General features: G+C 58.4%; 2 protein-coding genes across 2 annotated transcripts; both read left to right on the plus strand.

Annotated features, from left to right (window-relative positions):
• On the plus strand, nt 1-4,681 carry ODF3L2 (outer dense fiber of sperm tails 3 like 2). Its single transcript, XM_045831241.1, has 4 exons — nt 1-127; nt 896-1,003; nt 2,964-3,077; nt 4,197-4,681. Exons 1-4 carry the CDS (start codon nt 1-3, stop codon nt 4,679-4,681), a joined length of 834 nt encoding a protein of 277 aa, XP_045687197.1.
• A 2,683-nt stretch (nt 4,682-7,364) lies between these two features.
• Nucleotides 7,365-20,757, plus strand: SHC2 (SHC adaptor protein 2). Its single transcript, XM_045831242.1, has 13 exons — nt 7,365-7,853; nt 10,371-10,441; nt 10,867-10,927; nt 11,119-11,238; nt 11,597-11,650; nt 11,780-11,831; nt 11,922-12,048; nt 13,473-13,635; nt 14,233-14,290; nt 14,786-14,929; nt 16,234-16,541; nt 18,481-18,614; nt 20,177-20,757. Exons 1-12 carry the CDS (start codon nt 7,380-7,382, stop codon nt 18,607-18,609), a joined length of 1,761 nt encoding a protein of 586 aa, XP_045687198.1. The 5' UTR covers nt 7,365-7,379; the 3' UTR covers nt 18,610-18,614; nt 20,177-20,757.
• Nucleotides 20,758-24,099: the final 3,342 nt, after the last annotated feature.

Consider the following 24,099-nt stretch of genomic DNA (forward strand, 5'->3'; position numbering starts at 1 on the left):
ATGGGGACCCTCAGCTGCAACCCCGCTTCCCGGCTGACCACAGTGCCCCTGGGCCGGCGGGCCACGGAGTGCCAGATTCCAGAGACCGGCCTGAGGAAGACCTGCAGGATGGCCACCTTGGAGAACGGTACATGCAGACCATGGAGGAGGGGGGCCTCGGCAGTGGGGCCCTTTCTGGGAGCCCAGCGGGAAGGCGGGAGCCTCTGTGGAGAGTGTCCGCCCTTCAGTGTTCTGTCCAGTAGGACAGGGTGATCACAGCGTTTCTGTGGCCCCTGAATGTGCCTCCACCCAGCGGGAACTGAGCATTTTGTGGGCCATGTGCCCTTCTCGGTGCTGAGCACACAGCCAGGAACCAAGCAGCCCAGGGCCCGTGGGGGATGGTGCCAGGCGAACCAGGGGGAAGAGTTTGTGGTGTATTAGCCAGTGAGCCGAATATCCCAACTGTGACATGCACTGTCCCAGTTATGGTCCTGGCCCCCGCCTCAGTTTCCCCGTCTGTAACAGGACGTCTGGAGTCAGGCCCCATGGCAGTATTTCCTGCCTCTTGTGGCACTGCCATTCCTGCAGAGGCCACCAAACATTGCGGCTGTGATACTGTCTTGGTGTCTGGGCCTCAGTTTCCCCACCTGTGACAGCGCGTGTCTGCGTCTGGGCCTCAGTCATCCCATCTCATATGCCTCAAAGTGGGAGGAGGAGGCTGGCCCCGCAGCCCCTCCCGCTGTGATTCACGTCCGACACACAATGCTTGTTGGCAGCGGGCAGCTCCTGCTCCCCCCACCCCTGCCATGGAGGATGGCTGGTGGCCAGGGTGGGGGCTCAGGGGCTGGGCCCTGAGCTCCCCATCACATTTCAGGGGACTCAGGCCCAGGCTGTGACCAGAGAGCTTTGGTTGCAGGCTCTGGGCCGGGCTTGTATGCCCTGCCATCCACTGTGGGCTACATCGACCATGACCGCACCAGGGCGGCCGGTCCCGCCTACTCGCTGCTCCGGAGACCCAGTGAGGGTAAGGCTGGTTGGGGGCAGGGACTCGGGGGTGGGATGGGGGTTCTGTGAGGCCTCCTGAACCTCCGTCCTCCTCCCAGGGAGCATTTTCTCACTTGATAGATCCAGGCTCCACTGAGTGAGTCAGGAATCCGGCTGGGTCACTGGACCCCTGGCTTGCTCTGTGACCTCAGGATGCCATGGTGCCTTTCTGGTCTTCTGCTTCCTTATCCAGAGAGAGTGGAAGGAGTAGTGTGGGGTCAGGACCTGCATTTGCCTCCTGCATTTTGCACATTTCTTGCCGCTTGACTGCTCCGTGCCTCTGTTTCCTCCTCCGTAAACAATAGCAATACACTCCTTGCCCAGTTGTCTGGGTTAAATGAAAGTTAAATGCCTTAAAAGTAGCTGCAATGCTGGGTATCTTGTCAGTGCTCAGAAAACTGGGCTTGGAGAGTGAGTGTCAGCCCCAGTATCTCCATGAACAAGCCAGGTGGCTCCCCAGGCCTCAGCAACCTCACAGCATGAGATGAGGGTAGAATGAAAACTCCTGTTGTTTAGGCAGGCAGGGGTGGAGAGACCGCAGGCTGTGGGCCTCGCCTGGTCAGTGGGTGACCTGACCTCTGTGATGTCCGCTTTTCTCCTGGCCAGAATGTGTGTGAGGGAGTACCGGGCACAGGGATGCGGGTGGCCGCTAGCCACGGTCAGCTCCCTGCAGCTATCAGTGGAGTTATCCCCATTCATCCGTAAGCCTGTGCTTCTCATATCGATGCCCACATGCCCCCTCAGCCCATTTTCCAGAGCTGCTCTGAGGTCCCAATGAGGCCAGAGCAGGGACCACGAGGGTCCTGCGTGTGGAGTTTGATTCTCGTGGATAGAGGTTGGGAGGGAGTGGCTGGCAGAGGCGCTTTCAGAAGCAGCAAAAATCCCAAACCAACTGAAAGAGAACTCGGAGAGTGTCAAGAGGCCCCAGAAGACAAGTGAGGGAATCCATGTCACACCTGGCACCAGGAAGGTTAGGAACTTAGCCTAGGGCTCAGAGCAACCTGAGTTCCCAAGTCTAATTCTAGTCACAGGACACCCATGGGGAACCAGGAATCAGGGTGGGCATGGTTGCTGTAGACTTTTCTGAATGCTCAGGAACTTCCTGGAGGTGGAGGCATGGGGTCTGGGCTTTGTAGGATGAGTAGGAGTTCACTGGAGCCCCCGGGAGAAGAAGGGGCTCCAGGAGAGCCTGCAGCGTAGACAAAGGCCTGGAGGTGGGAAGCGGGCTGAGTCGGGATGTGCTCATTTACCAGGAACACGTGTCATGTGTGTGCTGGTGTCATGTGTGTGCACACACATGTTCACATGTCAATCAATTAACACTTGTCAAACTTACTGTACATTTGTACCTGAATGTGCTTATAACTAATAGCAATGGCCTTCACAGTCCTTGGTCCCAATGACTAAGTGCCAGGCATGGGACCACCCCTTCCCTGGATGGCCTCATCCTTCAAGCTTCACATCCCACTACTGAAGAAAAGGAGGCGTGGACGGGTCCAAGGACACGCTCACAGAGGCCCTGCTGGGACTTCACTGTGACTCAAAGCCCCTCCCTTCAGCGCGCCCATGCCCACAAGCCCAGGCACTAAAAGGGCCCTCCCCAGACTCCCCGTCGGAGTCTAGTCACTCTCACTTTCTGTGCAATTCTAACTAGCGCGCGAGCTGGTTTCTCTAGAGCTGGTGCCCCAGCCTGTGACAGAGGAGAGGTTGGGGGGTGGCACAGCTTCCTTCGGGGAGGTGGGCACAAAAACACTCATTAAGACAAAGTCAAAGTAGAGGTCCAGGTCCCAGGTCGGGGCCATCAGGCCTCCGCAGGCTGGGGCCCCTGCTCCCCCGCATGGGGCCGAGGGCTGCCCGGAGGCTGGAACGACTCAGCAGCACCGAGAGGGGGCGGTGGGGCCACCAGAGGGGCACTCAGGACCCTGGGCCCCTCTTCCCAGCATCTCCACAGGACACCAGCCCTGGGCCAGTCTACTTCCTGGACCCCAAAGTCACCCGGTTTGGTCGAAGCTGCACCCCTGCCTACTCCATACAGGGCCGGGGCAAGCCTCGGGGTGAGTATGTGACTGTGCTACCCCCTGAGGGCCCTGTCCCTTCAGGGTCTCAGTGGCTCTCCTGCCTCTGTCCTCTCCTTCCGCTCCTATCCCCAAGTTCTTAGAATGTCAGTGTCGTTGGAATGACAAAACCCAAGGTCTCCGAAGAGGGGCTGGGGGCCCTAAGAGGACCTGAATGAGTGAAGTGGGCCAAGGCGATGGCGAGCGACTCTGCACACACGGGGCCGAGAGGACAGCTAGGGCTCATCCTCAGCACCAGGAGACAACAGGGAGTAGAGGGGACTGTAGCAAATGTGGAAATCCCCTTCACAGGCTGTGAACAGCTTACTTTCACCTAAAGTACCTGATTTAATCATCGGACTCCAGTCTCCCATCCGCTCACCATGCATCTTTCCATCTCTCACCCCTCTACTCTATCTGCTACTCACTCACCCACTGACCCATCCATCCATCCACCCATCTGTCTACTCATCAGTCTATCAACCCATCCACCGGTTCATCATCCAACCCACCCATTAGTCCATTTATCCAGCCACTGCCGCATCCACCCAGCCACCCACCCAGGATCCATCTGCTACATACCCCTGGAGCTGTTCATCTCCGCATGCACCTCTCCCCCACCACTCACCGCCCATCCTCTACTCTCTCATCCTCCCAAACACGTACAGACCAGCAGATGGGAGTCAAAGAAGATTTGATATGTCCTTGCTTTGTACGAGGCCCCAGGACGGTGGGGTTAGACCCAGTTGGGGCCCATCCCACTTCCGTGTGGCCGTGTCTGGAGACAGGGGAAGACGTAGACTCGTCCTGGAAGGGCTGTGAGGCGGGGGGCAACAGGGAGGAGGGTCGCTGGGGCTCTCTGGGAGGACAGGAAGCAGCTCCCGGGTGGTGGGAATGGGAAACAGAAGGCTTGCCTGGCAGAGGGTGGAGCTTGGGCAAAGACGGAGGCCTGAAAGAGAATAGACCATGTGGCAGGGTAGGGAAGGGGGAGAGCTAACCCGGGGCATTCTCAGAAGTGCTGTGAGCTCCAGGACGCATGTGGGCAGTGGGGCGCCGTGCACTGTCCTTGATCAGGCGGACGCTCTGTCCACTGCCAGCCTTCCTGCCCCGCTTTCACAGGTCTGGAGGTGACACCCGGGCCTGGGGCCTACAGCCCAGAGAAGGTGGCCCCTGTGCGCCAGCGGACCCCTCCGGCTTTCACCCTGGGCTCCCGCCTGCGTCCACAGCCTCTGGACACCTCAGCCCCTGCCCCCAATGCCTACACCTTGCCCTCTCTCTGGGGCGCCCAGATCTTCATCAAGCCCAGTAGCCCCAGCTACACGGTGGTGGGCCGCACACCCCCTGCCCGCCCTGCACAAGACCCTGCTGAGATCCCCGGCCCAGGCCAGTATGATAGCCCAGATCCCAACGCCTACCGTCAGCGCCGGCCCGCCTTCACCATGCTGGGGCGGCCCCGTGCCCCGCGCCCCCCCGATGAGACGCCTGGCCCTGGCACCCACAGCCCCGAACAGGTCACCATTACCAAAGCCAGGGCCCCGGCGTTCACCATGGGCATCCGACACTCCAAACGGGCCTCCACCATGGCCCCAGACATAACACCCTGACGCCTGTGGGGGACAGGATGCAGGCCAGTACCCGGGTTGAGCCCCAGTTTTCCTGCACCCTGAAGTAGAGTGTGGGCAGGCCCCTCCTGGGCCTGGCTTTCACTGGGGTGGGACAACTCAGAGAAGCTGCACTGTCTGAGGTCCTTCTAGGCCACCTGCTTCCTCCAGTCCCTGGGGGCTGTGACCCCATGGCCCTCTGCAGGGTGAGCCTCCTTCCAGCGCCCCAGTTTCTTCTCTCCTGGTCATGCCAGCCTAAGCAAGGCCAGGTAGAGAAAGGGACACCCCTGGCCCTCCCCAGTGGCTGGCTGGAGATGGAGCTTCCTGTGTCCTAGAACTTGGCGTCCGCCCTGCTAGGGCCTGGGTCCCCCAAACAGCTCAGGTTTCTGCCAAACTTGGGCTCTAACCTGTTTCTCATGGAAGCACAGCTTCCTGACCTGGTCCCAGCCCAAAACCAGGCTGGAAGCAGCCCTGATGCCCCCCTCTCCCCACCCCACGCACTAGCTGCTTGACAATAAATCTCTGTGGCACCAAGAGCTGTCAGCAGCACACGTGGGGCTCATTTAATCCAGGTCTGTTTACATCACAGAAGATGGGAAACACTGCTCTCAACAGCCAACCTCCCCATCTGTAGCCGCCTGGGGTCTGGATGGGACCAGAGGAGGCATCCAACTGGGGGAAGGCAGAGGTGGAGCCAGAGCTTTGAGTGGGGCAGTCAGGTAGGCTTCTTGGAAGAGGGGACATTGAAGCTGGGTTTTGAAGGATGTATAGGAGTTTGATGTATTCTAATATCCATCAGATTTCGATAAAGGCCATTTAAGCTTCACAGCAAGTCAGAAGGTAGGTGATGCTTGCTGAGAGGAAGTTGGGATTCAGGGACTGGGTGCTGGTCTAAGGGCACACTATAAGCCCTAGTGTTGCTTAATGCCAGGATCTGAATTCTGGCCTCTGGGCTCTGCTCCTGCCATTCTTTCCTAGGGACGGTGTCATGTGACCAAACCCTGTGTGTGATGACACCTAAGCCCAGGCCTTAAAAACTGCCACCCAGAAAGACTCTAACTCAGGAACTTGTGAGGGAGAGATGGCCATTACTCATTTCCCTGGAGAAGGTGGCCACAGGGGCAGCACACAGGGCCTGAGGGGGTGTTAGTTCTTTTCTAACTGTCCCTTCCCCAGCCGGGGCATGCCAAAGTCGCACATACACCCTTTGGACACACGTCAAGATCTCCACACACATGCACGGACACACACCAGGCCCCTACACACCCACCTTGAAATGCACATGGACCCCCTAATCATATACTGGGAGAACCAGAACCCCTCCTCACATGCACACACATGTTCATATCTGCACACAATACACATACAAAGCCAACCCTCATACAGATCAAATATATATAAATCACAAAAGACACACAGCACACACAGTCCAGGTCGGGGCTCCCAACCCCGACATGCCTCTCCCCCAGCACAGACCCAAAGGCCGACCCTCTGCACTCACACACCCCAGACCCCGCGGCCCCGAGGAACAATAGCGACTGCAGCGCGGCACCCACAGCGTCTAGCAGCAGCGCTGACTCTTTCGCTCCCCCGCCACTCCTCCCGCTTGCAGGCCAATCGCGGCCCGGCCCAACCCCCCACCACACCCCCCATAGCCCAGAGCCACCTCCTACCGGCTTGCGGCGGCCGGCTGGACTGTGATCTCATCCCTCTGATTTATTGATCCGGCTCCAAGGGCCTCGCCCCTCTTTCCTCACCTGCCTGCGCGCCCCGGCCCCCTCCTTTTGTTTCCCAGCAGTCAGCCCTGCCTGGGGTGGGGCCGGAGGGTGAGGGTGATCGGTCCAGACCGACTAGTAAGCTCGGTCCTGGGGTGACGGTGACACCCAGCTCCCCCATAGAGAAGGAATCAAGCCTTGAGGCTTGGGTGGGGACGAAGACGCTGGGACCGGTGGGGCCGCCGGGGAGGCTGAGGCCCAAGGGCTCAGTGGGGTTGTTGCCGGGCAGGGCTCCCCTGGAACGGAGCAGCCCATGACCTTCTAGCCCCTGTCCCTGGCTTACAGCCTGGGAAACTGAGGCCCAGGGAAAGGCAGCAGAGTAGGAACTATGCTTCGCTCTGAGGCTCCCCACCTCCCAGACCCAGCCAGCCCAACCCGGCACTCCTGGGTCCAAGTCTCCGCAGTGTGCCCCTCTCTGGGCCTCAGTTTCCCCATCGGGGCCTGATTTTTCAAGTATCTTCCGGCTGAAACAATGGGAATGGAGGTGGCTGATTTTGGGGTTAAGGCTCTCTTCCCTGACCGAGCCTCCACTCCTCTCCAGGCCTCAGTTTCTCCATTAGTCAGGGAGGAAGGAAGGGAGGTCATTTCTAAGTCTCTCCCACCTCTGTCATTCGAGGAACTTGGTCGATGGGTGGGGGGCGAAGTGGGGATCCCTGTTCAGGTCCTGGGTTGGAAACACCTCCCTCCCGGGCTGTCCGCTCCGAGTCAGCTCGGTGCCCTCGGCGGGCCTCAGTTTCCCCAGCCACCCCGCCAGGCGCCGGAATGCCGGGGGCCGGGGTCCCAGGGGCGCAGCCCCCCGCGGCTGCGCGCTGGGCCGGGCGGATGACATCACCGGGCCGGGGGCGGGGAGGGAACGAGAGGGAGACAGAGGGCCTCCTCCGCGCCAGGCTCAGCGCCCGGTCGGGCTCGGTCCGGCGGCCGCGGCCATGACGCAGGGTCCGGGCGGGCGCGCGCCCCCCGCACCTCCTGCGCCCCCCGAGCCCGAGGCGCCCACCACCTTCTGCGCGCTGCTGCCGCGCATGCCGCAATGGAAGTTTGCGGCTCCGGCCGGCTTCCTGGGCCGCGGCCCGGCTGCGTCGCGGGCGGCGGGGGGCGCGGGGGCCACGGGAGGCGCCGATCCCCAGCCGGAGCAGGCCGGCCCGGCTAGCGTCCCTGCTCTGGCGGCCGCGGTCCTGGGTGCCTGCGAGCCGCGCTGCGCCGCACCCTGCCCCCTGCCGGCTCTCAGCCGCTGCCGAACTGCCGGGACGCGGGGGTCCCGGGGCACGCGGGGGGCTGCCGGGCCCCCAGACTCCGTCGCTGACGAGTGGATTCGCAAAGGCAGCTTCATCCACAAGCCGGCGCACGGCTGGCTGCACCCAGACGTCAGGGTCCTGGGGCCCGGGGTCTCCTACATCGTTCGGGTGAGTGCGCTGGCCAGGACCGCTGGGATGCCATCCGCGGACCCTCCAACCTGGGGACCGGGGCTCCCTTCCCTCACTTCCCTGAGTCCCGGACCCTGAGAACCAGGTATCTCCTTTCCATCCTTCCATCTCTCCCCACCACTCTGGACCCCCACCTCCAGCCAAAGCTCCGCTGGGCGCCCCCAGCCGGGAAGCGCTGGGGTCTGGGTTCCCAAGGTGTCATGTGACTAGAGGCGGGGAGAGGGCTGCAGGTGGGTGGGGGACACGCATGCGCAGGTTAAGCATTTCCCCTCCCAATCCCGATAGCGCAGGAGAGTTTAGACGGTGGGAAGGAAGGTGGGGGCATCCTGCTACCTAGACCCCCATTAAAAGCTCCTTCGTAGAAGACAGAATCGGAATCTACCGAGATTTTGGCTTGAGGTGGGGGCGGGGGCTCCCGGTAAGGGGTATCTGCAAACGGGCCGCGCCCAGTCGGACCTTAGGATTCGAGATGTGAGACTGGGGACCTCGAACATTGTGTAAAAGGATGGGTCTTTATCCTAGCTTTTTTATTATAAACCTTTCAAACACTCGGAAAAGCTGGACGAATGCATCGCCTGTGCGCCTGCAACCGTGACTGTTAAAATGTCTGGAGGCAATTTATCCCTGTGCAGGGTTTGGTGAACCACTAGGAGGTTGCCCGAGCGTGACCTTCGCTGTTAGAAGCGTGCGCAAGGTCTCGCGAGCTAGTGGTCCTGCACACCCACAGTCCACCCTTTCATGTCCGAAAATTACCAGGCATCCCAAGGTGTCATTGACCGTATGGCGGAATTCACATCTCTGCTGGCCTTTGGGTTACCAGCACCCTGGAAGTTGAATGTGATTAGTTGTGCCTTCGCTGCTTTGCCACAGTCTCCTCCTCCGGTGCTGTGCTGAATACTTCCCCTCAAATTCATGTCTGTTGAACCTGCGAATGTAGCCTTCTTTGGAAACAGGGTCTTTGTAGATGTAGTCAAGTTAAAATGAGGTCATCCTGGAGTGAGGGGGGGCCTAATTCAATGACAGGTGCCCTTATAAGAAGAGGGACATCTGGACACAGACATTTAGGGAGAAGGCCGTGTGAAGACGGGGCAGACACCGGACTGATGTGTCTGCCAGCCAAGGGTTGCCGGCCACCACCACTGGGAGCTGCATGAGACAAGGAGTGGCCCTCCAGGAAGCCTTCAGATGGAGTGCAGCTTGGCTAACACCTTGACTTTGGACATCTGGTCTCCAGAACTGGAGAGACTACATCCCTGTTGTTTTAAGCTGCCCAGTTTATAGTGTGTTGTTACAGCCGCCCCAGGAAAGCAACACATTGGTTAAAATGACATTTGTCCCTAGTAAAGTCACCATTTGTTTCCTTTATAATTAATACGTATCTGTGGGACGTACTGTTTTTCTTGGTCAGACTGTAAAATCTTGGGACAACACACATACAGTACAGTGTGTAAGCAGGCCTCAGGTGCCTGGTGCCCTCCTGGCTGGCACCCCCACAGCACTCCCACTACCCCAGCTTCCATCACCATAGTTCACCTTAAAAATTGCAGTAAAATTCACATAACACATTTAATCATCAATCATCCTAAAGTGAACCACTCAGTGGCATTTAGTACATTCACAAGGTCGTGAGCCATCACCACTCTCTGGTCCCAGAACGGTCCATCTCCCTGATGGGGAGCCCTGTCCCAGTGAGCAGTCTCCCCATCACCCTCCCCCCACCCCCAGCCCCTGGCAGCCACAAACCCTCTCTCTCGTCTCTGTGGATTGGCCTATTCTGGACATTTTGTGCTGGTGGAGCTGTGTGACAGATGCCGCCACATGGCTCTCCCGTGGAACCGTTCACTTCTCAGCAGCCTGGAATTTGGAAGGGTGGCTCTGGCCATCGTTTGGTCCTTGTGCCCCCGCCCTTGGCAGCTGCAGAGGCTGCCCAGGAACTCTGAGGGCTGTTGCCACCTCTGACGCTCGGCATTGTCCCTTGGAGATTCTGAGTTGCTCTTCCGTGGACATGGTGGTCTAGGCAGGAGGCCACATGCTTTTCCTGAAAAGGATCACAGATAGTCCGCATTTTGGGCTTCACAGGCCAGGAGGTCTCCATCCTACCTGTTTGCAGGCCGTGTGCTGGGCTCTGGGATGCAGAAGTGGGCAAGATGACTGCCATCCCGGTTCTCCGGGACTTGTGTCCCAGTGGAGCAGAAAGAGAGAATGAGCAGATAGTTAAATGAGCCTGGAGGAGTCAGTGGACTTCTGTGGAACAGCTTATGTAGAGTCAGGGAAGCCGGCTCTGGGGAGGTGACTCTGGGTCTGAAGATGAGGAGAAATCAGTTCAAAAATAGAAGGGGGGGGGACAGCAGGTGCGAAGGCCCCCAGGTTGCTGGCTGTACATTGCCGAGGACAAAGGGAAGGACTCGAACCCAGTGGGTGCCGGAGAGAAGGGTGAAGAGCTCATCTGCCAGTCCAGCTGGGCCCCACCCACTCACCCCTCCTGTCTTCCTGCAGTACATGGGCTGCATTGAGGTCCTACGCTCCATGCGCTCCCTGGACTTCAACACTCGCACCCAGGTCACCAGGTGAGCCTCCCAGACCAGTGTGGAAGGCGGGACAGGATGGGACGAGGGGTCCAGAAGCTGGTCTCATGGGCTCTGCCCCGAGTAGAGGTCTTCTTCTCAACGCCTGTGGCCACCCAGAAGTTGGGGCTAAGTTTAGGGGCTGTGCTGGCCCCACAGAATCTGAACCCGCAGAGGGAGACCGGTGATGGGGGATCTGCCAGACGGCTGGGAGCACCCCCTTCTATGCCCCCGTCCCCTCCTCTTCTCCCCAGGTCCCCCAGAACCCCTCCTCCTCTCATCCCTCCCCTCCTCTGAGCCTCTCCCCGTCTCGGTCCGCTGCATCCCATCCCCTCTGTGGGTCAGCCTGCCACCCTTCTCTGAGCTCCTGCCCCTCCCCAGACCCCTCCTCTCCAAGCTCTCTAAGCCCCCTCCCCATCCCCCCACAGGGAGGCCATCAACCGGCTCCATGAGGCTGTGCCTGGGGTCCGGGGCTCCTGGAAGAAGAAGGTTGGTGAGGGGCTTGTGGTCCTCAAGTGGGGCTGGTGGGGACGCCTTGGCCTCCCTCAGACCCTGCCCAGCTGGAGCCTCTCTGCAGTCCCACCCCCACCAGGCCCCTACCCTTTGCCGGCCCTCCAAGACCCCACCCTATGGCCCTCTGCCCCCCCAGGACCTCCACCCTGTGGCCCTTTGCCCCTCAGGCCCCCAACAAGGCGCTGGCCTCCATCCTGGGCAAGAGCAACTTGCGCTTCGCCGGCATGAGCATTGCTGTCAGCATCTCCACCGACGGCCTCAACCTCTCCGTGCCCGCCACGCGCCAGGTGAGGGCTGCGCGATAGGCGAGGGCAGTGTGGCCTGTCCTCAGCCCCCGAAGGGCAGGCTCTGTGGGCTCACACGGGTAAAGCCTGGAGGGATGGGGGTGCGGGGCTCCATGCGTTGTGTTCGCTTGGAGACGAACTGAGGGCCCACCCTGGAGCCAAGGGGGGACGCGGCCGCTGCCCTCACAGCACCCACAGCTGTCCCTGGGGGTGCTTCTGGCATCCAGTGTGTGTCTGTGTGTCTGTGCATCCCTGCTTCCCCACCCCCTCAGTCCCCTCCTTGTGGCCCTGGCCTAGTGCCTGCCTGAGCTTTGGGGGCCCGGCCCCAGGACAGTCGTGACCCGGTGTGTCTCTCCGACAGGTCATCGCCAACCACCACATGCAGTCCATCTCCTTCGCGTCGGGCGGTGACACGGTAAGGGGATGGGTGGGTGGGCGTGGCCTCCTCTGTCACCTGCCTTTCGGGCGGTGGGCAGCCAGGAATCCAGGCCAGTGGGCCCAGGCAGGTCCAGCTGGTCCCTTCCACCCGCCCCTCTCTCCCCAGGACATGACAGATTATGTGGCCTATGTCGCCAAGGACCCCATCAACCAGAGAGGTGAGGCCCAGTGGGTGGGGTAGGGGGGCCCTGTGTAGAGCATGCCCGCTGCCAGGCCACACTGATGCTGTGTCACCAAACGACCTCCAGCCTGCCACATCCTGGAGTGCTGCGAGGGCCTCGCCCAGAGCGTCATCAGCACTGTGGGCCAAGCCTTTGAGCTGCGCTTCAAACAGTACCTGCACAGCCCCCCCAAGGTTGTCGTCCCCCCTGAAAGGTACCAGCTCTCACCTGCTCCTCCTGGGCTTGGGTCCACTCTGCCCCCGCTGCCCGTGCTCCCCATGAGCTAGCAGATCACAGCTGCCAGGATCCCCCCATTCCCTGGGCTATGAAACCCAGATAAAGACAGCCGCGACTCGCTGGGTCGAGGTGAGGATCCAGGAGCCAGTCAACGCTGCCATTACCATCACTAGCTCAGGTCAACGCTGCTGCACAGGGCCACACGGTCAGTGTGTGGCAGCATTGTGGCCGGACTGCCTGTCGTGGCCGTCATCTGTGGAAGCAGCTGCGGAGGACGCTGAAGCTGTGGGCGGCCCTCGTGCCAGCAAAGCTGTATTTATAGACACTGAAATCTGCATTGCATTAACTTTCCCCATGTTGCCAAATGTTGCTCTTTGGCTGTTTTCTTAACCATTTAAAAGTTGTATGGCTCCTGGGCTGACCCCTGACCTCAGCCACTTAAGTTAATTGTTAGACGTTCAATAAATGCATGAGAAGGAAGAGGAATTCACAGTGCAGCAGGAGGCCCTTCCCCAGGGTAAGGTGGCCTTTGTCGCCTTTCTCACGGGTTTGCACGCCTGTCACCTACACATGGTGTGTTTCACTTGCTGCTGCCGGGCACCTGGAGCTGCCCCCGCTTCCATGGCCGCAAGGTCCTGCTCTGCTGCCCAAACCGGAACCTGCGGTTCATCCCTGACTGAGGGGCAGGCAATGGCTTATACCATTGTGCTCTTAGGAACCATGAATGAATGATCACCTGAATGATCACCTGTGGGATGAATTTCTACAGGTGCAACCACAGGGCAAATGGCAAGGGCATTTTTTTTTAGATTTTTATTTCTTTATTTTTACAGAGAGGAAGGGAGGGAGAGAGGGAGAGAAACACTGATGTGCGAGAGATACATCTATAGGTTGCCTCTCCCACGCCCTCAGCTGGGGACCTGACCCACAGCCCAGGCATGTGCCCTGATTGGGAATCGAACTAGAGACCTTCTGGTTCACAGGCCAGCTCTCAATCCACTGAGCTGTGCCAGCCAGGGTGCGAGGGCATTTTAAATGCAGAGGGTGTTCCGCCCTAAGGCATCTTGGTCCTGGGTGCAGGTCTGGTGTGTTCTGGCTGCCTGGCCAGGCCAGAAGTGGGTGGCAAGGAGTGGGGACCAGCTTCTCTGAGGACCTGTGGCAGCTATGCCGTGTCCCATTTGACAGACCAGGGAAGAGAAGCACAGCGCTCAGTAAGCATTTCCCGGGCAAAAGCTCAGTTGATAGGAGGTGGGGTCTGAGTCCCCGTGGGCCTGGCTTTTTCCACCCGCCCTTCAAAGCTCAAGCCCCAAGGCCTTGGCATCCCTTGGGTGCCCCCGTTCCTTCTGCCCTATGTGCTGGGGCCACGCACCACCGGTGCTTCCGCTTGCTGTCTGTCGCCAGGTTGACCGGGTTGGAGGAGTCGGCCTGGGGGGACGAGGAGGACACGGAACACAATTACTACAACAGCATCCCAGGGAAGGAGCCGCCCCTGGGCGGGCTGGTGGACTCCAGGCTCACCCTGACACAACCTTGCGCCCTTGGGGCCCTGGGAGCCCTCAGCCAGGTCAGCCCCTGGGACTCTCAGGGGAGGGACTGTAGCAGCTGTCCCCGGTGCTGATTCCTTGGGCATGTCCCTAGCTTTTCCTTCTGCTCCTGTTCTCCATCCTAGAGGAGGGACTCTTGCACCCCCTTCTCTTCCTTCCTTCCGCACACTGCACAGATCTGGTCCACTCTGTCCTACCCTCAGACACTGGGGAAATAACCACATCCATGCCGTGAAAAGGGCTGACAAGGCAGGGAACAAGAGTGTGCAGAAGGGAGACCACTTGTCAGTGGTCAGGAGGGCTTTCCTGAGGAAGCAGTGTCTGGGCTGGGCGCTGACTGGTGAATAGGAGTCGCCCAGGAGAGCAGTGCAGGGAAGGAGGGAACAGTTCGAGGTGTTGGGTGCCGAAGACGGCCTATGAAGCTATAGCAGAGGTGGGCGGTAAGTGCGAGGCCGGGCCTGGTACCAGGCAGTTAGAGAGCCAGGGCTTGGGGAAGCCGGCGGGGGTGTGAGCTGAGCCTCCCGTCTGACTTACGTCTGCAGCAATTTAGACGTTTGGGTAGGAATACTGGCAAGGGGCTTGCACGTCGCAGAAGGGACCCTTACTCTCTTTTTCAGGGAGCATCTCCTCCTCGAAGAGACACCCGAGGCCTGCACTGGGAGCTGGGCCCCTCAGGTAGGGTCAGACGCCCTGGGGCCACAGGGGTGCCCCAGCCCCTCCCCCACTGGGTGCCTGGGTTCCCCCTCACAGATTCTCTTCCTGCACCCTTTCACGTTTGCCTGAAAGACTGTATTCAGAGCTCTTCAGAGATGTGACAACATCAGTTTCTTTCTTTTTTCTTTTTCTGAGAGTTTTTGCTTCTTTTGAAACTGGAAAGCTCTGGCCCCCTGGGCCACCTTCCTGCCTGGCAGATGGGGACAGGCTGGGTGGGTGGCTGTCCCTGCCCTAGGTATGGACCTCTGGTGTCCTACCACCATTGGTTGGGCTTTTTTGGTGTTTGTCATTCTCGATGGTGCTGCTCACATGGGCACAAGGCTTCCTTCCTGGAGGGAGACAGGTGTGAGTGGGGCTTCTAGGTGGGGTCCTGCACTGCCCTTCTCTGCACCCTATAGGGCCTCAGGGTTCCCCTGGCTCCCCCAGCTGACTTCACTACCTTCCTGCCCTCCCCAGCCCCACCGGGGGACGGCTACGTGCAGGCGGATGCCCAGGGGCCCCGAGATTACGAGGACCACTTGTACGTGAACACACAGGGTCTGGATGCACTGGAGCTTCTGCAGCCCGAGGACAGCCCCAAGAAGGACCTGTTCGACATGCGTATGTGGGGACAAGTCAGTCTGAGGGGGGAGGCCACCTGTGGTCTGATAGGGGAGGTCCAGCCTCCTCCCCTGGGGACTCGTCCCCTTGGGACTTCCCAAGTTGATGTGGGTGGGGTGGGAAGTCTGTTTTCTGTGGAACTCCCTGGTCCGGTAGGGGAGGCTCGGTGTCCCCCTCCATGGGAGTCCTCAGTCTGGGGGTAACCCACCTTCTCTCTATGGGGGTCCCCAGTCTGATGGGAGGGGCCGAGTTCATATCTTGAAAGAGTGGCTAGTGTCATGGGGAAGGCTCAGGCCCTTCTTCCCCGCAGGGCTCCTCCGTCTGTCGGGGAAGGCCTCGCTCCCTCCTCCCCGGTCTGAGGAGGGAATTGGAACTCCATCCTCATTTGACTCCATGGTCTGAGGGAGGAGGCCCAAAACCTTTCCTCAGGAACCCCAGCTTGATGGGGGAGGCTCTCTCTTCTCCCTGAGGGAACTCCTAGTCCGATGAGGGTGTCCTAATCCAGCTCCTGACAGAGTGACTAGCTGATGGCAGAGCTTCCTTCCCTCTCTCTGGGCCTGAGGGAGGGCTCAGTGTAGTGGAGGAGGTTTGTGTCCAAAATGCCTTCTCTTTCTCACGCCAACCCTGCCCGCTTCCACAGCACTGTGTGAGTGTTGGCTCTGTCCTGACCACGCTCCGTCCTGGCCAGGCAAGGTGGTCCCCCTCCCTCAGGATACCTCCCTGGTTGGAGGTCCCTGAGAACCTCCAGAGCCAGCTGGGAATTTCTTCCTTTACAACATTTGCAAAGCCCGGTTCCCTGCAGCCCGACAACTGGATAGCTCACCATTGCAATGATGCCACGCGCTAGTACTTACCGAGCTCCGGCTGTGCTCCAGGCCCCGGACTGAGAGCCGGCCCCACTGGCTTCCGCAGCAGTCCTCCGGGGGAAAGGTGCTGGGCGTGAGTGCCTCCTGAGGTCGGCTGGTCCCCCCTGGTGATCACAGGAACCCCTGTGGACAGAGCTGCTGCCTGCCAGGCTTCCGTTAGCACCAGCACACATGAGCATACCTCACACACAACGTACACAGCACATACACAGCACACAGAACACACCGAGTACACAGCATGCTCTCGCCTGGCCCGCACACAGCACACAGACAATCACCCACTGTGGCGGGCTAGTGCAGGTTGCTGTAGGGTAGGTGCTCAGTCAGAGTTGCCCGGGATCCCAGGGTGGGTCCTTCCTCCCATTCGACCGACCCCTGCCTTCCCAGTAGGAGGCAGTTGCCCACCTCCTGCCTCCCGCACCCCGTCCTCCCCTTCAGGACCCTTCGAGGATGCTCTGAAGCTGCACGAGTGCTCTATGGCAGCGGGCGCGGCGGCCCCCCTTCCTTTGGAGGACCAGTGGCCCAGTCCCCCCACCCGCAGGGCCCCCATCGCCCCCACAGAGGAGCAGCTGCGGCAGGAGCCTTGGTACCACGGCCAGATGAGCCGTCGGGCGGCGGAGAAACTGCTGCGAGCTGACGGGGACTTCCTCGTGCGCGATAGCGTCACCAACCCCGGGCAGTACGTCCTCACAGGCATGCACGCTGGGCAGCCCAAGCACCTGCTGCTTGTGGACCCTGAGGGCGTGGTAAGGTGGCCGTGGAGTGGGGCGGGGCCTGGGTGTGGGGCGGGGACAGGGGCGGGGCCGTAGGGGCTGGGTGGCGGGTGGCGGGGGCTGAAGGGGTGGGGACTAGGAGGGGCGCGGCTGAGCCGGGTTTGGGAGCTCGCCGTGGGTGGGCCTGAAGTAATACCGGGGTGGGGTGGGCATCCCCGCTCTGCCCGGCGTGTCCATCTTAGTGCCCTTTAGTTTTAATGAAGTATTTTCCCCACTACAAAGCTCTATGTTTACAGATTCTATTCCGTTTACCAGGCACTTTAGAATTACAAACTGTTTTCTAGTTTAAGAATTTTGGGGTTTACAAAGTATTTCCCAGTTTATAAGACACTATGGGGTTACCAAACCTTTTCCAATTTCAAGATCTTTCAGGGTTTACAAAGTAGCATATTTCAGCAATTGTAAGATGCACTTTCTTCACATTCTGTTGTCACTAATGCATCTTACAGATGTGAGATAAACATGGCCTTTTCTGTTTCCCATGTATTTCAGGGTTCCCAACGCAGGTTTCAGTTGATAAGAGTCTTAGGGTCTGCAGGCTACGGAATGCTTCAGCCCTCTGACACACACTTTGCTTTCCTCTCATCTCTGAGGCCTGGATTTTTTTTTTTTTGTACCCATCGATCGCATCTTTGAACAGCACCATTATTTGATTCGGAGGCTCCCCCTGCCCCCAACCATCGTGAATAATGGTGCTGCATCTCACAGCTGCTTGGAGGCTGTGAGATTTGGTCTTTGACAGTTTCTAAAGCGTTTTAGACTTTACAAAATATTTTCCAATTTACAAGTAGTTCTAGGGTTTGTGAAGTATTTTCCAGTGTCCAAGGGCCTTGGGCTTTCCAGGTTATTTCCCAGGTGAGAAGGTGCTCGGGGATGTTAAAAGCCTTCGAGTTTACCAACTGCTCTTACTGGTCTGGCCCTTACAGCTGTCCTTGGTGGACTCCGTGTCTCTTTGTACGGGGCATGCTCAGGTGGAAGGCGGTTGTGTGGCTGAGCCCAGAAATGTGCATCTAAGCCTGCTGCCCCGGGGACATGTGCCCCGCGAGCCCGGCATCACACGTGAAGTGTCTGGCAGTGCGGGGGCCAGAGGGTCTCTGTGCTGTACCCACGTCAGCACCCAGGGATGCTAAGATTTTCTCACTCTGAGGTGCAGATGGCTTTGGGATCTGGTGATTCTAATTTTCAGATCCATGTCTCCGATATTCCAGTGGGGTGTTTGTTTCCTAGGGCTGCCCTACCCAATGCCCACAAAGTGGGCGTCTTAAAACAACAGAGATTTATCCTCTCTCAGCTCTGGAGGCCAGTCAGAAAGCAAGGTGCTGGCGGGGCGAGTTCCTTCTGGGGCTCTGAGGGAGGAGAGTCTGCTCCAGACCCGACCGCTGCTTCCCGTGGTCGCCAGCAGCTCTCGCTGCTCCCCGGCCTGTGGACACATCACTCCGATCACTGCCCCCATCTTCTCATAGATTCTCTTGTGTCTCTGTGTCCAGCTTGTTCACTTCTCTTGAGGACACGAGTCACTGGATTCTGGGACACCTGGGTAATCCAGGAAGAGCTCATCTCTGGAACCTTCACTTAATCACGTCTGCAAAGATGCTTTTTCCAAATACGTTCCCATTCACAGGTTCTAGGGGTTAGGACATGGAGATGACTTTTGGGGGCCACTATTCAACTTGCTAGGGAGTATAGCCCCAGAATCCTGGTGTCTTGGAGCCCATGTCCATACCTAGTTGTGGAATTCTGAGGCCAACTTTGTAAGTCTTGGAGCCAGTGATTCTTACACTTTGGGTGTGCATCAGAGCCACCAGGAGGCTTGTGGAATTGTAGGTCCCTATCCAGCAGGTCTGGGACTGGCCTGAGTTTGCTCTCTGATGAGCTGCTGGTGGTGTTGATGCTGAGGCCTCTGGCCCTGCAGGTGCGGACGAAGGACGTGCTGTTCGAGAGCATCAGCCACCTGATCGACTATCACTTGCAGAACGGACAGCCCATTGTGGCTGCGGAGAGTGAGCTGCACTTGCGCGGCGTGGTCAAGCGGGAGCCCTGAGCCAGGTGTGTAGCTGGCCCTGCTGACTTCCAGCAAATGCCATTTGCCATGCTTCTCATTTTAAAAACTAAGAAAGAATTGCCACACAATTCATGCCACATAATTCACCTGTTACAGTGGACACATCAGTAGTTTTTAGTATCTTCACAGAATTGTGCAGCATCCCCCTGTCTAATTCCAGAACATTCCATCACCCCTGAAAGAAGCCCTGTCCCCCTTAGCAGTCACTCCCCATCTGCTCCCTAGCCCCTGACAACCACTTCCTGTGTCTGTGGATTTGCCTGTTCTGCACATGTCACATAAATGGAACCACAGACTCTGTGGCCTTTTGTGTCTGGCTTCTCACTGAGCATCGTGTTTTCCAGGTTCATGCATGTTGTAGCGAGTGTCAGCACTCCACTCCTTTTCATGGCTGAGTGATATTCCGTCATGCGGATGGGCCACGTTGTATTTATCTGTTCATCTGCTGATGGGCACTTGGGTGTTTCCATCTTTTGGCCCCTGTGAACATGTGTGAACAGGTTTTTGTGTGGACGTGTGTTTTCATTGCCCCTGGGTGAGTCTGTAGCTAGGAGTGGAATGGCTGCATTATTATGGTGACTCTGTTTAATCAGTGATAGAAATCTCCAGAAGGAGGCAGCATTTGGCTACACTGCAAGTGGGGCCAGTGTGGCCTGGGTCCGGCGGGGCGGGCGTGTCAGGTGGGGTGGGTGAGATGAGAAGGTTCACTCTTGGCCTTTTGATTTTGGTGCTGGGGAGCCACGGGAGGGTTTTGAGTGGGGGAGGGACAGGCAGGTGTAGGACCTCTCTGGTGAGAGAGGAGGGCCCCCGGGGTGAAGTGGGGGGTCGTCCAGGCAGGAGAGGACATGGGATTCCAGGATCTGGGAGCTGGGGCCTGGGCTCAGGGAGGGAGGGACCTCGGGGGAAGGGGCCTGTCAGATTTCCCCAAGAGCTGAGCAAGAGGAGCTTCTGGGCCTGGTTGGGCTTCTCACCATCACAGTGGTCTCCTTCCTGCCTCTCCCCCACTCAGCACAGCCTTCCCTGGGGCCCCAGACAGGCCTGGATGCTGGCAGAGGTGGGGTTCCCGGTCTGGAAAGGGTTTCAGGGGTTGGGGGTGGTCCTGTGGAATGCCTGAGGTGATCTGCAGTGCTCTGGGGCTGTGTGTTTGTGTGTGCCAGGGCACGACCTGCTTTCCTTCTGACCCTAAAGTTGTTGGTAGCCTGAGAAATAACCACGGTGACATTTATAATAGCTGCTAATGCAGCTGTGTCCAAGGACTGTGCTCTCCCTCCCCCACATCTCCACTGACTCCCATGAGGTTCCGAGACAGGCACTGTTATCGGCATTCTCATTTTGCAGATGAAAAAGCACAGAGAGGTTAAGTCAATACTCTAGGTCACTCAGCAAGAACATGGAGGAGCCGGGACTCGAGCCCGGGACCCTGAGCCTGAGTCTCCTTGCTGAGTCACTTTACTGTAGTATTACTGAAGTTGGAGCACCTGGCACTTGAACCCAGGTCTCTGATTGCTGTCTCAGCTGACCTTGACTTCTCCGCTTTCTCCTCTAGGTGATGGTTCTCACTCCCGGCTCCTGTCCCTGCTCCCCAGACGTCCTTGTTGTGGCCTTACAGCCTTTCTCAGGACCCTGGTCAGACCTAACCGCCGCTGCCTCTCCTTCCTCCACATGGGCCTCAAATCTCCTTTCTCCAGCCCCCTGTTGGCTGGGCCAGGTCAATCGTGCCAGGAAATGGGGGCCCAAGACCCCTCTTTCCCACCAAGCCCCCTGCCTCCTCCCTTCTGCCTGAAGTGAGGCTGTATGTACCAAAGACAGAACCGTTTCTCGCCTTTAATGAAAATATATCAAAAAGCAGCCCTTGGTGCCCCGGCGAGGGCCTGGTGGGCTGGATTTCAGCTCATCTTTCGGGAAGGGGGAGGTTCCCAGGTCGCCAGCACGGAGCTGGAGTCCTGTCCTGGCGGGTCTCAATGTTCCCACCTAAAAAGAATTGGTGCCTAGTTTTTGAGGGAGAATTGAGGTGCTTTGGGTCCTCCGGCCAGGACACATGCTGATGAGGAAATGGGGGGCAGCCTTGGCAGTACTGACCTGGACTGGACATTTGGAATCTGTTTGTAATTAAATCTGGGAATGACCACAAGGAGCACGAGCCCACTGCACATTCAAGGGCCCTCTTCGGTGTTGGCGGGGGTAGGGGGGCTGAAATCAGTTTCCCCCGTGGAAAGCCAGGTGGCACCAGAGTTGGCCTCCTGGGGGCTGGAGGAGGTGGGGGCCCAGGGGCCTGGAGACGGAGAGAAGGGAGCTGGCTGTGGGTGTGCCCCTAGTGGGGGGAGTGTTTGTAGGGGGTTTCTGCTCTCTCAGAACCCACCAACATCTCTCAGAACCTCTGTTTTTAGAGATGAAGTATCCCATAACTCCTCTATTAAATACACCTAAGTTTTCTTTGGAAACACCTAGTTTCCAAATGCTACAAACCTCTCTCTTGAGATATCCCGATACAGCTGATGAAAAGCTCCTTGTTTTTTTCAAGTTGCCCCTAAACATGACCTGACCTCTCAGGGATCCCAGCTTCTTTCCTCCCTGTTTCCTTAAGATGCCTCTGTTGCTCTCAGAGCCCCTCCTTACCCAGATGCCCGGCGCCCTCCTCTAGCACCTGACACCTGTCGTCCAGAACTTCCTGCACGTGGACTCTGAGACTCCCTCCCAGAGACACCTCCACTCTCCCAGGACTGTCCTCTAATTCCTCCCCAAAACACTGAGGCGTCTCTTCCAAAGATTTCCCCCGCCCTCCCCACACCCCGCCAGGGCACGTCCCTGTCCAGGGCCTGGGTCTCTGGGAGGGGTTGTGCTCTCCCTGCAGCCAGCTGGCCTGGGGGACCCAATAAGGGTGTGGAGAGTAAAAGCCGCTCTGCTCTGACCCCAACTAGGGGTGAAAGCATCAGAAGCTAGAGTCAGAAGGGGACTCTGATGCCATGCCTCTTCAAAGACATGGAGTTGAGCCACCAGTCCATCCATCTATTTGTCCATCTGTCCATCCACCCATCCACTCACTCATCCATCCCCCATTCATCTATTATTCATTCCATTCATCAGTCCACCCATACACCCCTCCACCTGCATCCTGAGATCCTTTAATTGCCTTTGTCGAACTTCTCTTATTTGCCGGAAGCTCTGGTGGGTAAGGAGGATGCAACAGTGAGCAAGACAGACTTGTCCTCACGGAATTAACAGTCAAATGATCTTAATTAGCAAATCACCACAGAGTGTCTAATGACGACTGTGGGAAGGAGGGAGTCTTGGAGCTTAGAGATCCCAGGACACCCTGGAGGCTTCTGTGTGGGAATGACGCAGGGACTTTGATCTGGAGGTTGAGTAGGACAGAGTCCTGGGCTGCGGAGCAACATTTGCAAAGGCCCTGTGATGTGTGGAGCACAGCTGCTTGGGGGCAGAAGGATGGCCAGTGGCTGGAGGTGAAGCTAGGGGTGGTGGAGTGGACACTGTGAGGCAAAGCTGGGTGACAGGGAGAGCCGCTAGGGACTTTTTAAGCAAACGGGAAACATGATGTGGGGACAGGGTAGAAGTGGGCATGGCTGAGAGGAGGCACGGAGGCTGGGCCAAGGAGTGTCAAGAAGTGTCAGAATCCAGAGAGAGGGGTCCAAATGCACTTCATTCATTCATTCATTCATTCATTCATAGCCCTGGGTCCTCCAAGGGCCAGCACACCACCTTCAAAGTCTCACCTAGCACTCCCTGTAGGCATGTGCTAAGAACTGCACTAACTCAGGGTGCTCAGATTCTCTCCACTTTAAAGGTGAGGAAATAGAGGCTCAGAGGGGTCACAGGGCTTCCCAAGGCCACACCACTGGGAGGAAGCAGAGCTGGGGTTTGAACCTCATCACCTCCCCTTCTTGCTCCCTGACCCAGGAAAGCCAGGGCTGGGAGCCTGGCTCTAGATGGGTTCCCGCATTGTCTCCAGCCTGCTCTACCTGCAGTTTTTCAGTTAGCAGATGCTCCCGGCCCCATTCCCACCCTTGGAGGGCCCTGGGGTGGGAGGTCATAGAGATGCTGGTTCAGGTTCTGCTGTGCGTCCTTAGACCAGTGGTTTCCCTTCCCGGAACTGGGCACTGTGCAGAGTCAGGCTATTCCCCCATGCCTCAGTTTCCTGATCCAGAAAATGGAGATGATGCCCCTCCAACGTTGTTGGGTCTGGGCCCTTCTTGAGAGCGTGCAGACACGCCTTCCCTCCTCTTTCCCAAAGGAGAAGACAGCGCAGAGCCCAGAGCCGCACGGCCCGAGGTGGCGCCTCAGGCCTGGCGCTGGGCCCTCAGGCTTCTCTTTGTCTTTGTGCCGCCTCTCTGCGTGTCCTCCACACCCGTCTGCCGGATGCCGCGGGGAGCAGCCTATGACTCAGGCCTGGATCCCAGGAAGCACCACCTTCCTGTGTCTTCTCTGAGACATGCCACTTTGTCCTTTCCATGTAGTGCGTGCCTGGGGGTGGGGGAGAGGGTGAGGACTTGTGAGGCGGGGGGATGAGGACCGAGGCCACCTAGCTTGAAGTGGCACGACTTAGGGGGTGGGGCTGATGGGTACCGTCTGGGCCCCCTCCCGAGCTTGGGCCTGCAGCCTGCAGCCTCCTTATCTCTGGTTCCAGGGAAGCTACAGCTCAGGGTTTGGGGGAGTCCTGTGGGGCTGCCACACCTATCAGCCCTAGGGCTCTGCAGAGGAGGCAGAAGGTTTTGTTGACATGGAGAGGTTCCTGTTTGTAGCCAAAGCCTGTGGCCCTGCCTCCACGCCCTCTCCAGGGTGGGCTCTGTGGTAGCCCACAGGGCAGATTTCTGGTATCTATCCCCTAGTACTCAGTTTCCCCAGCCCCCCAAATGTGATGGGGTAGGGGAATGGGGGCGGGGCTTATGGCTGAGCTAAGCTGCCGTGGTGTCCATGTGCTGGGATTCACTTTGAGGCCCGGCAAGGCCTCCCCTAGCTGAGTCTCCTTCCTGACCAGTAGCAGCCTTCCTGATGACGGACGCTTACATCACGTGTGTTTAGGTCCTGTTCTAAGCATTTTGCAAATAGTAATGCTGATGCTGTGATGCCCACCGTCCACTGGGGAGACCAAGGCAGAGAGGTTTGGACACTTGCCAGAAGTCACAAAGCAGGAAGTGTTGTACCAGGATTTGGAACCCTGACTGAGAAGCTCCAGATCTGTGTCCGAATTGCTTAGTGCAGGAGGAACCAGCACAGAATAAACTCACTGCCTTCTCTCCCAACCCAGCTGGGAGGAGAAACCTTGCCCCCAGCTGGGCAAGGGTGAGTGGGGATTGAAACCCCCAATTCTCAGGTTAGTCTGGCACTGCCCCTCCTTGCAGATTCTAGCCGGTCACTTCCCTTTCCTGGGTCCCACTGTCCCTGGTGGGGCAATGGAGGAAGGTGGTTGAGGCCCTGCCGTGGGAAAGAGCGCTGTTCCGGGAGTCATCCTCC

Source organism: Phyllostomus hastatus, unplaced genomic scaffold, assembly GCF_019186645.2.
Source record: "Phyllostomus hastatus isolate PE091 unplaced genomic scaffold, TTU_PhHast_1.1 phas_contig_159, whole genome shotgun sequence".
Lineage (NCBI taxonomy): Eukaryota > Metazoa > Chordata > Mammalia > Chiroptera > Phyllostomidae > Phyllostomus > Phyllostomus hastatus.

Excerpts from the sequence above, each read along its gene's own strand:
- ODF3L2 (XM_045831241.1), top strand. The coding sequence starts at position 1 with ATGGGGACCCTCAGCTGCAACCCCGCTTCCCGGCTGACCACAGTGCCC. Across the intron at positions 128-895 it reads GATGGCCACCTTGGAGAACG|GCTCTGGGCCGGGCTTGTAT; the intron begins GTACATGCAGAC and ends CTTTGGTTGCAG. Across the intron at positions 1,004-2,963 it reads GCTCCGGAGACCCAGTGAGG|CATCTCCACAGGACACCAGC; the intron begins GTAAGGCTGGTT and ends CCCTCTTCCCAG.
- SHC2 (XM_045831242.1), top strand. The coding sequence starts at position 7,380 with ATGACGCAGGGTCCGGGCGGGCGCGCGCCCCCCGCACCTCCTGCGCCC. Across the intron at positions 11,651-11,779 it reads TCGCGTCGGGCGGTGACACG|GACATGACAGATTATGTGGC; the intron begins GTAAGGGGATGG and ends CTCTCTCCCCAG. Across the intron at positions 13,636-14,232 it reads CCCTGGGAGCCCTCAGCCAG|GGAGCATCTCCTCCTCGAAG; the intron begins GTCAGCCCCTGG and ends TCTCTTTTTCAG.